The 16,060-nt window shown below is 48.8% G+C and overlaps 2 protein-coding genes across 3 annotated transcripts; one reads left to right on the top strand and one right to left on the bottom strand.

Moving 5' to 3' along the window:
- Positions 1-5,937: 5,937 nt before the first annotated feature.
- On the top strand, positions 5,938-7,884 carry LOC123136803 (lycopene beta cyclase, chloroplastic). Its single transcript, XM_044556306.1, has one exon. The coding sequence runs from the start codon at positions 6,228-6,230 to the stop codon at positions 7,686-7,688; it is 1,461 nt and encodes a 486-aa protein (XP_044412241.1). The 5' UTR covers positions 5,938-6,227; the 3' UTR covers positions 7,689-7,884.
- A 130-nt stretch (positions 7,885-8,014) lies between these two features.
- On the bottom strand, positions 8,015-13,615 carry LOC123136802 (protein STRUBBELIG-RECEPTOR FAMILY 8). 2 transcript variants are annotated; one of them, XM_044556305.1, is made up of 16 exons: positions 13,202-13,615; positions 12,962-13,094; positions 12,771-12,842; positions 12,619-12,684; positions 12,470-12,541; positions 12,288-12,359; positions 11,742-11,813; positions 11,596-11,661; positions 11,439-11,504; positions 11,010-11,335; positions 10,148-10,395; positions 9,502-9,773; positions 9,282-9,417; positions 9,050-9,189; positions 8,811-8,967; positions 8,015-8,503 (listed from the first exon to the last, which is right to left on the bottom strand). In XM_044556305.1, the coding sequence occupies exons 1-16, from the start codon at positions 13,275-13,277 to the stop codon at positions 8,345-8,347; spliced, it is 2,133 nt and encodes a 710-aa protein (XP_044412240.1). In that variant the 5' UTR covers positions 13,278-13,615; the 3' UTR covers positions 8,015-8,344. The 2 variants fall into 2 exon arrangements, with proteins under 2 accessions (XP_044412240.1, XP_044412239.1); XM_044556304.1 differs by having other exon boundaries at positions 13,199-13,615.
- Between the last annotated feature and the right edge of the window lie 2,445 nt (positions 13,616-16,060).

A 16,060-nucleotide genomic window follows, 5' to 3' on the forward strand; every position in this document is an offset into this window, starting at 1 on the left:
GGGTATCTCTGAAAGTGTCTGTTGGGTTGGCACGAATCGAGATTGGGATTTTGTCACTCCGTGTAAACGGAGAGGTATCTCTGGGCCCACCCGGTAGGACATCATCATAATGTGCACAATGTGACCAAGGGGTTGATCACGGGATGATGTGTTACGGAACGAGTAAAGAGACTTGCCGGTAACGAGATTGAACAAGGTATCGGTATACCGACGATCGAATCTCGGGCAAGTACCATACCGCTAGACAAAGGGAATTGTATACGGGATTGATTGAGTCCTTGACATCGTGGTTCATCCGATGAGATCATCGTGGAACATGTGGGAGCCAACATGGGTATCCAGATCCCGCTGTTGGTTATTGACCGGAGAACATCTCGGTCATGTCTGCATGTCTCCCGAACCCGTAGGGTCTACACACTTAAGGTTCGATGACGCTAGGGTTATAAAGGAAGTTTGTATGTGGTTACCGAATGTTGTTCGGAGTCCCGGATGAGATCCCGGACGTCACGAGGAGTTCCGGAATGGTCCGGAGGTAAAGATTTATATATAGGAAGTCCTGTTTCGGCCATCGGGACAAGTTTCGGGGTCATCGGTATTGTACCGGGACCACCGGAAGGGTCCCGGGGGCCCACCGGGTGGGGCCACCTGCCCCGGGGGGCCACATGGGCTGTAGGGGTCCGCCTTGGCCTACATGGGCCAAGGGCACCAGCCCCAAGAGGCCCATGCGCCTAGGGAACCCTAGAGGGAAGAGTCCTCAAAGGGGAAGGCACCTCCGAGGTGCCTTGAGGAGGATGGACTCCTCCCCCCCTCTTAGCCGCACCCCTTCCTTGGAGGAAGGGGCAAGGCTGCGCCTCCCCCCTCTCCCCTGCCCCTATATATAGTGGAGGGGAGGGAGGGCATCCATACCTGAGCCTTTGGCGCCTCCCTCCCTCCCGTGACACCTCCTCCTCTCCCGTAGGTGCTTGGCGAAGCCCTGCAGGATTGCCACGCTCCTCCATCACCACCACGCCGTTGTGCTGCTGCTGGATGGAGTCTTCCTCAACCTCTCCCTCTCTCCTTGCTGGATCAAGGCGTGGGAGACATCGTCGAGCTGTACGTGTGTTGAACGCGGAGGTGCCGTCCGTTCGGCACTAGGATCATCGGTGATCTGAATCACGACGAGTACGACTCCATCAACCCCGTTCACTTGAACGCTTCCGCTTAGCGATCTACAAGGGTATGCAGATGCACTCTCCTTCCCCTCGTTGCTAGTCTCTCCATAGATAGATCTTGGTGACACGTAGGAAAATTTTGAATTTCTGCTACGTTCCCCAACAAAAGATTCAACCAGATAAGAACAACTAATCAATATCAACAACAAAGGTGGAACTATGAGCCATTATTCTACAACCATAATGCAAACTACACATAGACATTGTTCATCATTAATTTGCAATAGTGATTAAACTTATTTAATACATAATTGTGCTCCCGCTCAAACATTATCTCTCATATTGATTTTAAGTGATTCAAGATCCTGATCTGATTCACACCAATTGATCTCGACATCAATGATGACGTAAACTTCAATCGGTGGGCAATCTTTTGACGATCATATATCCATATGACTCTTATTCATCATTCAAAGCTTCGTGCTCTGAGCTCACAACGATTCTGCTAGAACTTCAAGACAAATGAGTGCTATCTGCTTGCTCGGTCTGACCTCGCCCACCTTACACTTCACGATCTGTTTGTACTCATGTGAACATGATGCACTTCGGAAAGCCACATGTTATAGACGGTTGCAATACTGGGCAGAGCACCTTTTAACTTGATATTTTCAGTGAGAGATCACCCTAACAATTAACTACTGCGCAGTCAAAGGGTGCAAACAATAAAGGGATAAACATCTCAGGCAATTCGTAATAGCATGACATGGTATAGCCGTGGGCACCGGGAAGTCTTCATGGTCTTATTGAATCTTCAGTTGAAACGTCGCCGTGGTGGTAGAAAAATCGTTGCGGGGCAGCCGTTTCAAAAACGCTGTTGTGGCGGCAATTTCAGAAAATGTTGTCGTGGTGACCGTTTCAAAAACGTTGTTGTGGCACCACTTTTAGAAAATGTTACCGTTGGACGGAAATTTCAGCACCTCCTTCTTGCGCCCGGTACACCTTCTCCACGTCGGGGGTCCTCCATGTACACTTGCCACCATCACCTGTAACCTGTAGGAGATCTCAACACCTTTTACATTAAAGTGGCAATCTCGTGGCTCCAGCCATCATACCATGACGCACAGGCCACTTAACATTACAACATATAACCATCTCATACATAAACTCATTATCATGACGAAGTCTATACCACATCATAGGCAAACCTGTAAAACTACGTGGATGCTAGGGTTTCCGGATAACACTAACTACATATGTGCACAATCAAGCCGATAATGTTGTTGCTAGATTAACTTTTGGGGTGTGTGAGGGAAGAGACTTAATTAAAAATCTCTAGCCCCGCACTAAACTTCGTCAAATTTGCCCTATCTTCATCGCCCGCTTGTGTACGTGATGGTTCACTATTCTTGACTATGATGAAGCCCAAAGAACTGTTAGCAGATCGTCGACAGCCAGAGCCGACCGATTGTCGGAACTTTATACAAAGCTACATCATGTCGTCAATGAACTAAACTGAAGAAACACTCGAGGGAAGCATATCAGGAACATCAAACCCTCCCATCCACATGTGATCTAGATCGAAACTTGCGTCTACTCATAGAACCGCTCATGATGCCACAGTTGGGAAAAGTAGTAGAAAACAAAAAAAATTGCCCTACGATCACCCAAGGACAATATGAAGATGCATATAAGGTTTGGATCAACGATCGTTAACGACTCCGGAGTGCAGCAGAAGTAGATGAGTCGGTGTAGATCGTATATGGAGTCCCGCGAACCATAAACGACGATCCCGCGAATCACCCTCAAATGATCCCGCGGATGGAAGACCGAGAGCACGGCCTCTCTACTTGGTTGCAAGCATACGGTATTCACGATCCCACAGCGCTTCGCCGTCCAGAGCTAATCTTCGCCGGAGAATTAGAGGGGGGAGATTAGAACCTCCCTGGGCTTCTAATTATGAGGATTAGAGGAACTAGGTCTAGTTGTAGTTAGATCAACTAGGATAACTAGAACTAGAGCTAGATGAACCACAGGAGGCTCCAAAACTGTGTGTTCCAAAGGTCAAAATCCTCTAGTATATATAGGTTAGAGGAAAGAGGAGGGGCTGCCACCAAGGAGGGAAGGACCCTCCTTGGTGCGCCGGCCAAGGGGGAGGAATAGGACTCCTCCCCCCACTTCAATTCGGCCTCCCACTTGGAAAAGCGGGGAGCCTTCCCTATTGGGTCATGGTGACCAAATATTCCTTCCACCACTTGGCCTTTTAAGGCCCGTTGATATTAAATTAAATATAAAGCCTCCTAACAATTACTAGAGCCTTTTATTATTCATTTTGCATCCCGGGAAACATTTTCCACCTATATATTATTCATTGATAATACCCGGTATTGCCCGATAAGCTCTGAAACCCTTCCCGTGACCCGAAACGCTTCTGATTCCTCTCGAAACTATTCCGAATTAATGAAACAATTTCACAAATAAACCCTTGATACTCTCGTTCTAATAACACTCAGCAGATCATGATTACCTTAAGCTTGTGACCCTGTAGGTTCCGTAAATCATTGATATGAACGAAACCTCTTTGCACAATGGCCGATAGCGGAACCGTGGGCGTCCATATCAATCCCTATGATTACACGGATGACATTCGAGTGAATGGTTATCATTTGATGTTCCCTTTGCTTCGTGATACTTTACAAAACCCGAGGTGAGATGTCTCGGTATCCTCTTGAGTGATACACATGCTCGCTATATTGGTCTCCTCGTTGCCGATTTTGTTCTTTTTTATCGTTGTCGTGTTTCGGCATCCCCGTGACTTAGTCACCTTAGAGACAATACTATAGGATAGAATATGAACTCTTAATTCTGAACAGAGAAATATAATAATATAATAGTATTGTCTCTAAGGCATATTTCCAACACCGACCACTTTTACATTATTTTCGTATGACGTACACTTATAAATACAAATAGTCCCCTGGTCATTCATCATTATCACCAAAACCCCACATAGAGCCTAAGATGTCATATCATAGTCGAGCAATCACAAGCTTTCTTGGTACACGCGAACTGATCTTCTATCAACGGTACTTTGGGCTCTTTGATTTGAGGGATCACGAAATCACAAAAATAGAAAGTGCATGACTGCAACGTCATGCCCACTCGAATATTGCATGAATGTATTTGCCTTCGGAAACACTAACGCCCACACGTGTGGACATTCTTCAACTCGCCCACACGCCTGGATGGTCGTTGATGTCTTTTGCACGAATCTTGACACGAAAAGGTGGATTTGGTGTGCCACGTAGGATGGGGTTGATGTGTAGGTGTTGGAGAGTTTGCCCACACGCCCCGCATCACCTGTTGCCAGCTGCGCTGTGTGGGCGAACTAGTTTCTGCCCACACAGCCGCCACCTAGTCCATGCGCGTGTGGGCGAACTGATTTTTGCCCACATGACACTCCTACGTTGTGGATGGCAACTGCAGTTACGCGAACGTGGCAACTAGGTAAACAAACATGGCAATTGTGATTCTTTTGCTAGACGGCAAATGCAGTTGCGCGTACGTGGCAACCAGATAAACACACATGGCAACTACGATTAACTATACATGGCAACTATGGTTGGACCACACGTGGCAACTAGGTAAACACACATGACAACTACTGTTTGACCATGTGTGGCAAGTAGTTAATCACACACGGCAACTACGGTTTGATTACACGCGGCAACTACTATAAATTAGACATGGCAACTATAGTTAATCAAAATAGATAGAGTTGTCATGTTTTTACAACTACACTTGCCATCCCGGATAACTACATCTGCCAACCAGGATGGCAACTAAATCGTCATCCCGCGGGTACCTAACGTAGTTGCCCTAGGACGTGTCGGCATTTTTGCTTCGTGCCACACGCGCGGGGTGGAGATGAGTAGTACTTGTTGGGCGTGTGACACGAAGTAGCCGCTCCCGCACGTGTGAGCAATTCTAATATCCGCCCACACACAACCCGTGTGGGTTGCCTCCTGCTCACACCATACACGGTGTGTGGCCAGACCCTTTAACGCCCACACATGTGGGCGTTATCAGCGTCCTTTGCCTTAGTGTTTGTTTGATTGAAAAAACTTGAAAAACAAGAGAGAGTTTTCAATAGGAGGTTTGAGTGAATGGAAATTTTCAAATGTGATGTAAAAGGATCATTTGAAGAAAATCTTTAGGACTCGGCAATACAGATCACACAACTGGTATAGAGTTTTTTTCTTCTTCTAGAGATTCCAATTCTCCAAAGTCTAGATGAATGAAAATCCTCTAAATGAAAGAGACCCGATGTCACGTATCGCATGAATCGGCCGGTTTGTTCGAAACTCTTGAAATTGTCAAATCAAAGGTATCATTTCTGTTTTCCTTTTACTAGATACCACATTAGTGTCATCTCGTCTATTCCTAATTATGTCACATCTAACCTGATGTCCACTATATTTATGATTTATTTTTATTTTTGCCCCAATTTTTCTTTGTTTCTTGTTGCTGCATTATTTGTGAAAGGTTCTAGATGTGAATCAGAGAAACTGTTTGTGAACCTCAAAAAAAAAAACTGTTTGTGAATTAAATACTGTAAACTTTTTTGGGGGGAGAATTCACTACGGCCTATCATGTCGATTTCAAGCTGCCGTCCGTACTCGTCCTGACACGGACTGATCGCTAGCCCAGCCACTGCCGAACTAACACGCATCCTATTCCCCAGATCCTCCTCTTCCGCTCTAGCAGAGCACTGCTCCGACGGATTTTGGAGGGTTTGAAGAGAGACAATCATATCCATGGGTATTTTGTGCTGGCGGCTGCGGAACCGAGATGGGTTTCCCCTCCACCTCTTGTCCCGACGCTGGCACCACCTTCACAGGATCTACCCCGTGGAATCCGCCACCCACGGCCACGGACGGCAGTGGTGGTGTGGCCACCACACCACTCCGCCCTCCCTCAGCTCACCTCCCCTCCCTCGCCCCCGCCCCCACTCTACAATAAGTAGCTTATCGCCTCAGGATTACACGGCCACGCCGCGGCAGCGAATCCCCACCTCCCATGGCCACCACCGCCCTCCTCCTCCGCGCCCACCACGCCTGCCGGCCGCCGCCGCCCGCGCCGCCGGGGCGGGCGGCGATCGTCTGCAGGGCCACGGCGTCCGCGTCGGCGGGGCAGGCGCTGCGCTCGCTGGCCCCGCCGCCGCGGCCCGAGCTGCTCTCCCTCGACCTGCCCCGCTACGACCCGGCGCGCTCCCGGCCCGTCGACCTCGCTGTCGTGGGCGGCGGGCCCGCGGGGCTCGCCGTGGCGCAGCGCGTCGCCGAGGCGGGCCTCTCCGTCGTCTCCATCGACCCCTCCCCGGGCCTCGTCTGGCCCAACAACTACGGCGTCTGGGTGGACGAGTTCGAGGCCATGGGCCTCTCCGACTGCCTCGACACCGTCTGGCCCTCCGCCTCCGTCTTCATCGACGACCACACCTCCAAGTCGCTCCACCGCCCCTACGCCCGCGTCGCCCGCCGCAAGCTCAAGTCCACCATGATGGACCGCTGCATCGCCCACGGCGTCCGCTTCCACCAGGCCAAGGTCGCCAAGGTGGTCCACAACGAGGCATCCTCCCTCCTCATCTGCGACGACGGCGTCGCCATCCCGGCCACCGTCGTCCTGGACGCCACCGGCTTCTCCCGCTGCCTCGTGCAGTACGACAAGCCCTACAACCCGGGCTACCAGGTCGCCTACGGCATCCTCGCCGAGGTCGACGAGCACCCCTTCGACATCGACAAGATGCTCTTCATGGACTGGCGCGACTCCCACCTCCCCGAGGGGTCCGCGATCAAGGACCGGAACAGCCGCGTGCCCACCTTCCTCTACGCCATGCCCTTCTCGCCCACCAGGATCTTCCTCGAGGAGACGTCGCTGGTCGCGCGCCCGGGGCTCTCCATGGACGACATCCAGGAGCGCATGGCCGCGCGCCTGAGGCACCTGGGAATTCGCATCCGGAGCGTCGAGGAGGACGAGCGCTGCGTGATCCCCATGGGCGGGCCGCTGCCCGTGCTGCCGCAGAGGGTGGTGGGCATCGGCGGCACGGCCGGGATGGTGCATCCGTCCACAGGGTACATGGTGGCGCGCACATTGGCGACCGCGCCCATCGTGGCAGACTCCATTGTGCGGTTTCTAGACACTGGAAATGGTGGCATCGCCGGGGACGCGCTCGCCGCCGAGGTGTGGAAGGAGCTGTGGCCGACGGACAGGCGGCGGCAGAGGGAATTCTTCTGCTTCGGCATGGACGTCCTGCTCAAGCTGGACCTCCAAGGTACACGACGCTTCTTCAACGCATTCTTCGACCTCGAGCCGCACTACTGGCACGGCTTCCTCTCGTCGAGGCTGCTCCTGCCTGAGCTCTTGATGTTCGGGCTCTCGCTGTTCGCGCACGCTTCCAACACGTCCAAGCTGGAGATCATGGCCAAGGGCACCCTGCCTCTTGCCAAGATGGTCGGCAACTTGATACAGGACAAGGATAGGTGATGACTTAGAGGGTATGTATGTACCTGCATCTCAAGATCTTCATGGGGTCTTTGATTTTGGCATAGCTTTTTCTCAAATGTATCTATGATTGGCAAAGAGGATTTAAATAGCACTGCTAGCAACAGCAGCTTAGGACCTCCAGAGAGATGTAACAATTCTTGCTGCTGCTACGTTATTGAGATGTATAGTTCATATACTGAGGTATCGATCCATGTATTATATGTCAACATGGTGGACAAACACAGATCAAAGTTTTCCCATAAATTACTTACAAAAGGTCTCGCATAATCATAGAAAATTTTAGCCTATACAGTAAGAACATGAAGTAGGATGGAACGCAGTGCCAAGTAAAAGGTATGTACTTGTTTGACATCCAACAAAGTTATCCTGTTGCATTAACATTTCTTTTCTCTACCCCGACTAACATGCTGTACACACGGTTGATTTGAGAACACAGTTCAACTGTTAAGTAGACTACCCCGAACAAAATGAAGAGAAGAATGAGCATAATTGAACAATGTAAATACCAAAATTATCTTCTCAAATTCATTTGATCCTCAACTGTCTGAACAACTCATGTGTCCAGTTCATATGCAGTCACCCAATTCTTGTATTTGACCCTCGGACCTTTTCACTTTTGCCATTGAAGAAAATGCTCAGAAGGAAATGTCTCTTGTTTCTCCTTCACGTTCTGGAGCCCTGTAAGAAAACCCTAGTTCCTCACCTGATTGCCGCCTTACTATGCTAGCCCTCTGCATCAGGCGCACAAGTTGCTGGACAACCTCAGACATAGGAGGACGGAACTCTGGCTCCGGCTGCACAAAGAAATCACAGAAACAATTATTAGGTATTAGGATATGCCCCTGACATGAAATACATGTGGCAAAATATGCCAAGAATAAAATTTAAGAGATGAGCCAGGATAACTTCATGACACATGAATTTGCTTTGTAATTTAGTACTTGCAATATTAATCAGACTAGGCACGTTAGATTGAAGGAATCTGAACAAAAACTATTAGGCGTGTTCTTTTCTTCTTTTATTATTTATTGAGTGCTACCATATGGTTATGGGTAACTAGTCTCTACACAACTGAATATCTCTCCCAAACAAAGACGGTACCTGAACACAAAGTGCAATTATGTCTGCAAAGCGGGAGAGCGATTTCGCAGGGTACATTCCATTTAATGCTGGATCAACCATCTTAGAAAGTGCATCGATATCATGAAGCTGAGGCGTAGCCCATCTAACAAGAGACTGTTCTGACCTCTCTCTAGAACTGCAACAGCCGTCCAAAGGTCAATTTACTAATTATAAGGTGTAACGCACCAGAATCAGAATATAAGCTAGAGGGTATATACCTGTCTAGCGGCTTCCTTCCAGTCAATAGCTCTAGCATCACTACTCCAAAACTGTACACGTCACTCTTTACAGTATAAATTCCTGACATGGAAAACTCTGGGGCACTGTATCCAAATGAGCCAACCACTTCAGTAGAAACCTGGAACAACAAACCAAGTAATTAGTGCAGGTTACACCTACAGGTGCCATTTCAGAACTATCTCGGTACTTGGATGTATTTGTGATACTTGCCTGTCTCTCAGTATTGGGTGTCAAGGCAGCGAGCCCACAGTCAGATAAATGTGCATTATGCTCTTCATCAAGTAGAATGTTTGCGGACTTAAAATTTCTATGAACAACAGAGGGCAAGCAAACCTCATGCAGGTATCTATACAAAGGTTTGGAAAACGTTAACATTATATGTGTCATCCACTAGAACCTTCAGAAATAGCAAGGGATTAAAGTAACTTACTCTAATGCCCGAGCAGTGCCTAGTGCTATTCTTACACGGATGTTCCATGTAAGTCTTCTGCTCATCTCATCAGAGAAGTGCAGCATATCATGCAGCGTTGCGTTTCCAATGTACTCATAAACAAGAAGCCTTTGGGCATGCTCCACACAGTACCCTGTAAGCGGCACGATGTTTGGATGCCTAAGTCGTGACATACTTGATACAACCTCAAGGAAATCATCTTCTTCCTGCAAGGAAATAGCGGCACTGTCTACCTTCTTAACAGCCATAACCTGCAAAAGTGGCATAGAATTCAGCTGGAGTGCACAGCATTACAGAGGGGGAAAAGAGGAAGAGGGTGTATGTATTAAAAACCTCTTATTACATTTGCTGCATTTTATAGTAAACATGCTAGAAAACAATAATCGCCTGGGCAGTGTAACCAATTCTTATTCGATTAACCATGGTAAATGAATAATCTGCTATATTCATAATGCTCAAGTTCAAAATGCATAAAATAGTTTTGCACTCAAAATTGGCAAAAAAAAAAGGGAATAGAGCTGATTCAGCCACCCACGAACTTGAGGTTTATGAGTAATAACAAGGACTTGCTAAATTTCCACCAGGGTTATATAACTCATTTAAAACGGCAGGAAGCATATTTTACCTTCCCATTGGGGAAATCAGCCTTGTAAACACGACCAAGTGAACCCTCTCCCAGAAGGGAATCTTGACAGAAGCTATTCGTCGCAACTTGGAGGGAAGCCACGGTGTAAGGTGTCGCAGTTATGGGAACCTTTGTCTTTCTCATAGAACCAGTTTTACCATAAACCCTCTCGGGAGTCATTTTCTCAGCAGGCAGGACTTTCATAGCCGTATTTTCAAGACCTTGCTCTGGGATTTCCCTGTTAGATACTACAAAACAAAAACACAGATGGAAGGTAAAAATCTGAATTATGACTAACAAGTGTGCAATAAATTCAGTTAAAATACCGAAGATTATCAAATGAGCGAAATTGGGGAGGGGGAGGGGAACAGGGTTTGCAGTTTTTGTTTGCCACCATTAGATCTATTGAGTGCATATTACAGACTATCCAAGATTTCAAGCTCTTCACTACTAGATTTAGTGTCGTGCCTCAAAAACTAGTTGCAAAACTAAACTGATCTTGATGTCAAAGGCTAGTAATGTGCTACCTTGTGCTGGAGGTTGCATCATGAATCATAGTGTGCCATGTGAGTTTTGTTTATGCAGGCAAAAGGCACTAAATGACACTTAGGCTCTACGGATGGTCAGAACTCAATTATCTTACAATAATATGGCTTGGCCTGTGAAACTGGGTTAATGAAGGTCGAAGAACATGATTTTCATTACTGATACATACACCGGTTTCGGACCCAATCAAACAGCACTCAATTTAACAGTTGCCTTATCAGCTAACGGCAGTATCTCAGCTGATTGAAAATAGCATAAGATTATACTAGTAAAATACAGCAGCAAGAAAACATGCCAGCATAAGAAAGTGCAGTACCTTCCTCTATGTTCACTGATAGTGGACCTACAAAATCTTTGGATTCTGTGCTGCTATCATCCTTCCTTTTCCGAGATTTACGAATGCATAATACCAAAAGAAGAAGCACACACAAAGCAGCAAGTACTGAGCCAACAATTATCCCCACAAGCGAAGCTGTCTGCAGACCATTCTTCCCACCTTGACTAGTGGAGCTCTCAGAGCCTTTTGGAGCATTTCCACTTCCCCCAGAACGGTTAGGACGACTGCGCGGCCTTCTAGGGGGTGGTGGCATGAAAGGTGGTGGTGGAGGAGCAGGTCCATTCAGGAATGAGTTTCCATTAAGTCTGCAGTTGTTGTAATTGCAACAAGTTATTAGAATGTTTTAACAAGGATATCTACTAAGCCTACAGTTCGGGGGGGGGGGGTGTAAAGCGTTCTGGGACATACATCACGTCTGGGATTGAGCTGAATTCTTTTGGTATCCAGCCACTGAAATTGTTGTTTGCAATGTTTCTGTCAAAAATGAAAACTAGGTTAGCATTTTTATCAAGCAAACGACAGGATGAGTTAAATAGTTAAAATTGCTGCCTGAAATCTCGCTTACAGGGTAGTAAGGCCTAGACCACTTAGAACATTGACAGAACCTGTTAACTGATTGTTTTGCATATAGCTGCAAAATGTGTTAGAATGTTGCTAAAAAGTTGAACATAAAGTCAAATTGTGCTCTTAAGAAAAACAGTGAATACTTACAGACTAGAAATATTTGATAGAGAGCCAATAGAAGTTGGAAGATCCCCTGTCAGTTTGTTGAAAGACACGTCCCTGTAATGCAGTATAAATAGCATTAGATGGATTTATGGAACTAAAGGTAAGAGTATGTACGTCAGTACCAACCAGAAGGTGATTTTATGACCATTACATGTTTGAAGGGTACAAGTGCATTTCAAAACAGAGATGATTAGGTAGTAGGGGTAGTGAAAGGATTGTACTGAGAAGGGATGGGTGCCCTCTGTGACAGGGTGGGAATGAGATGCTGGGAGATGGGACTATGGGAGTTATTGGTGGATTGAGAGGGTTTCATATTGAACTGTGAAGCCAGCAAATAAGTTATAGTAATTTACATTATCTATGCTCTTAAAAAATGAAGTTTGAACTATATTGGTTCCAGAAGACATAGGTGCCACGTTGTGCAAAATGTATCCGAAAAGTGTGTGGATGACAAAATTGCCTAATAATCACATTTTTATAAATTCATAGTAGTTTGCAAATAAAGAGCAGAGTTCGAAGATGCCTTACAACTCTGAAAGTGAAGTGAGGTTTCCAAACAAATCGCCTATTTGTTGGGCCAGTGAGTTGTGGCTGAGGTTGCTGCATAGAAAGGTCAACCGCGATCAGACATTGCCAGCAAAACAGAATGCGTATACATTCATAGTTGTGCATATAAAACCTAAAAGGTTGTGAGGAACGTATTTTCTTACAGGTACTCAATCGAAGCCATGTTGGATATGGAGTATGGGAGATTGCCAGAGAAATTGTTGGTCGCCAGATTCCTACATCACCACATTCAGAGTGAAACCACCGACACAAACAAATTGCAGTAACAGATTATGCCAGGTAGGATACATACAGATATGTGAGATTCGGTGGCAGCTGGTAAGGAATTGAACCTTGAATTTGGTTGTTGCTCAAATCCCTGCAAGTAACGGAACGGGGGGGTCAACATGATGCACAAAGAGAAGAAGAAAAACGAGAATAGTGGGGCGAGTTGTGAGCTCTCACAGTGTTTTGAGTGAGAACAGATTGGAGAGTTCGTAGCCCAGAGAGCCGTTCAGCCCTGTCCCAGGAAGCTTGCTGTTGGATACGAGACAAGAAGCACAAGCTTAAGGATGTACGGAGTACTAGCAAAAAAATCAATCACAGAAGAGAAAAACGAAATCAATGGGTTGAGGCATGCGAGGATGGATGCTTACATTTCGGTGACGCCTGAGCCGGTGCAGGAGACGCCCTGCCACCCCGCGCCGCAGGGGTCGCCGCCGCCGGCCGACCAGCCGGCCAGCTGCGGCGGGCTGTTCCAGGAGGTGTAGAGATTCCCCAGAGCGGCGGCTGCGCGAACCCAGGCATCATTAGTCGCACCCACCGACACACGCGCGAGAGATCAAAAAAAAAAACTCGGGACCGGAAGCGGAGACGTAGACGGAGGCGCTCACCGTCGGAGGACTCGGTGGTGGCCCCCGCGGTCGCGGCGGCGAGGGCGACGAGGAGCCCGGCCAATGCGGCGGCCGCCATCCTGGGCTCGGCTGCCCCCCACCCGCTCCCCCAGCACCGGCAGCGAGACTCTCGCTCTCTCTCTCTCTCGCTTGACAAAACCCACGAGGCCTCCTCGGTGGCTTGTACCGCCAGGCGGCTAGGACACGGGGATCACCATGGGCGCGGACGGATGGCTTCTCTCTCCTCCCACTCACCGAGCGCAGGGGTACAGCTAATGTGCGCGGCGCAAACAGCTAGCTAGGCAGCGGAGAGAGGAGAGAGAAACGGCAATGGGGTGCCTTGCGTCCTCCCGGCAGCAGATTTGGATGCGGCGTGGCAATGGGGTCGCCAAGACTTAACTCTCTCTCTCTCTCTCTCTGCTCGCGTCTTAAATTTTGGTTGGGTTCTGGGTTCTTGGCCCCCAGCGCTTTTGATTTGACCCAAAAAACGGGGGCAGGCGAAAGAAAGGTGAGCGCGAGGCGAGACTGCCGGTGCTCGCGAATGGCGTGGGCGAAAGCGATTCTTTTTAGTACTACAGTGATTTTGTGCTTTGTGTTTGACTGAGGAGGCCAGTAGTAGTTAACTTGGTCAAATGAGATTCTTCCCTTTGCTTCCGCTTGAATTCCACACTTGCGTACCGTGCGCCCCTGCCTTCGTTAACCACAACAAAAGTTACAAAGTCGCCCGTTAACCACTTTGTCCGTGAGAAGATCGCTAATTTTAATTCGAACGTTTATTGTCGGTGCATGGTTCACCTTTTTTCAGAACCGTTGAGATCGGTGCTTCACTTGTACACACTGGGTTGACTATTGCTGTCAGGTGGTAAGATGAACTAAGCTGGGCCCACACGGCTAACGCTGGGCCAACGCTGCATTTCGAGTAATTATTGAGTTGCCACTTACAACTCGCCGGTACAAGCTCTAGTCATTTGAGTACTTTTTTGAGAGGTGGGGTGCGGTTAGCTATGGAATCAAGAAGATGAGTAGCGCATCTAAAAAAACATGGGTGCTAGATTAATAATGCGTGCATGTGAGGAGGAGTTGGAATTTCGTTTACAATATTATGTGTCACTGAATATGCGGTTTTACTAGTTTGTTTAGAGCATTTCTAGCTGACCCCGTAAAAGGGCCGAACCCGTATAATTCCAGCTAGTATACGAGTTCAGCCCGTTTTTCTGATCAGAATAGATATCGTACCCGCGGCCCGGCCCGTAATTTTTTTACCGTGGCCCGCAAAAAATCCCTCCGCACTGCTATATATGCGGTTAAACCGCTCGGATACAGGTCAAACCCTATCCTCCTACGTCGCCGCTCCGTCGCAATTCTCTTCCTCCGCCGCCGCCGCTCCATCGCGATTCTCCTCCTCCTCCGCCCCAATTTCTCGCCGCCGGCGAGCCTAAAAAAGCCCTAGCGGCCCATGGATGGCTATGGGGATGACGAGGAGTGCCGCCACCGCCGCAGATCCGACGCCACACGAAAGCGGGGGGCGCGGAGGTGGCTCAACCACGGGAGCTGGCCGCCGCCGGTGTTTGAACGTCGCGAGCTCGTCGAGTACAAGCGCGAGCTCGCGGTCCGTCGCAGATCCGACGCCGCACGAAAGAGGAGGGCGTGGAGGTGGCTCAACCACGAGAGCTGACCGCCGCCGGTGTTTGAACGTCGCGAGCTCGTCGAGTACAAGCACGAGCTCGCGGTCTGCCGCAGATCCGACGCCGCATGAAAGCGGGGGGTGCGGAGGTGGCTCAACCACGGGAGCTGGCCGCCGCCGGTGTTCGAACGTTGCAAGCTCATCGAGTATGAGCGCGAGCTTGCGGTCCGCCGCCACGCCTCCTCCGGCTCCTCTGCCACGGGGGGCTCATCCGCGGGCGCCTCGCGCTTGCGGCTCACTCCGGTCAAGAGAGAGCCGGAGGAGCTCGGGTCGCTTGCCGTCAAGCTCGAGGCCGACGCGCCGCCGTCACTGCGTCGAGGAGTGATCGACCCCGAGGACTCTCCCCTGGGCAGGAGGAGCACCTAGAGCGCGTCGTCATGGAGCGCTCTGCGAGGGAGGAGCAGGAGGCCGAAGCGCGCCGCTGCCACGAGCTTGAGTACGAGTAGATCTTCCTCCAGACGGGCGTCGCGGTGTCGCAGGCGCACGCGTCCAAGGAGGTGGACATGCGCGTCATGAAGACGAGGCATGCCAAGGTCTTCATCGACCTCGACTCTGACGAGGACTGAGCTCCTCCGGCTCCTCCGCCGCATCGTCGCCGCTGAGAGCTCGTAGATTTTGGTAGCGTAGGCTCGGGCCCGCAGATCCCCCCCCCAAGTAATACAATGTAGATGAACTATGTATGATCAATGTAGTATGATGATGAACTATATATGATCAATGTCGTTGCAAGTTTCTCCCGTAAATGTTTTTTTATTTTACAGTTTCATATACAGGGTCTGATCTGTAGCGCACGAATTTGCCCCGCAAAACAGATCTGCAGCGAACTGTAAACGCATTTTACAGTTCGGCATTATACTCTTATGCCTATATTTTAAGATGTGGCAGCAGACAGCGGGGTGCCTTGCTGGTTCCTGATGCTCCTTTTTTAGAAAACTAGACAACTACGCGTGGTGTTGCAACGGAACATAAATATTCTAGTAGGTTAATCTATGACTTACATGTCCATGGTAGTTTGATTGTCTGAAAGAAACATATTTCATAAGCACTTATTAAATCAGCAAAGAAAAAATATTTATGTAGTAACAATAAGCGGTGAGACAATTGAGGGGTTTATAGGAAAAAAACATAAATAAAATAATCAGTTGTGGGAGGAAACAAAGTCAAACAAGGATAGAGGG

Source organism: Triticum aestivum, chromosome 6B (assembly GCF_018294505.1).
Source record: "Triticum aestivum cultivar Chinese Spring chromosome 6B, IWGSC CS RefSeq v2.1, whole genome shotgun sequence".
In the NCBI taxonomy this organism is placed as follows: Eukaryota; Viridiplantae; Streptophyta; class Magnoliopsida; order Poales; family Poaceae; genus Triticum; species Triticum aestivum.

Coding starts and splice junctions, on each gene's coding strand:
- LOC123136803 (XM_044556306.1), top strand. CDS start 6,228: ATGGCCACCACCGCCCTCCTCCTCCGCGCCCACCACGCCTGCCGGCCG.
- LOC123136802 (XM_044556304.1), bottom strand. CDS start 13,277: ATGGCGGCCGCCGCATTGGCCGGGCTCCTCGTCGCCCTCGCCGCCGCG. Junction 12,360..12,469: donor ATGGCTTCGATTGAGTACCT/GTAAGAAAATAC, acceptor CTTTCTATGCAG/CAACCTCAGCCACAACTCAC. Junction 9,418..9,501: donor GGCACTGCTCGGGCATTAGA/GTAAGTTACTTT, acceptor ACCTTTGTATAG/ATACCTGCATGAGGTTTGCT.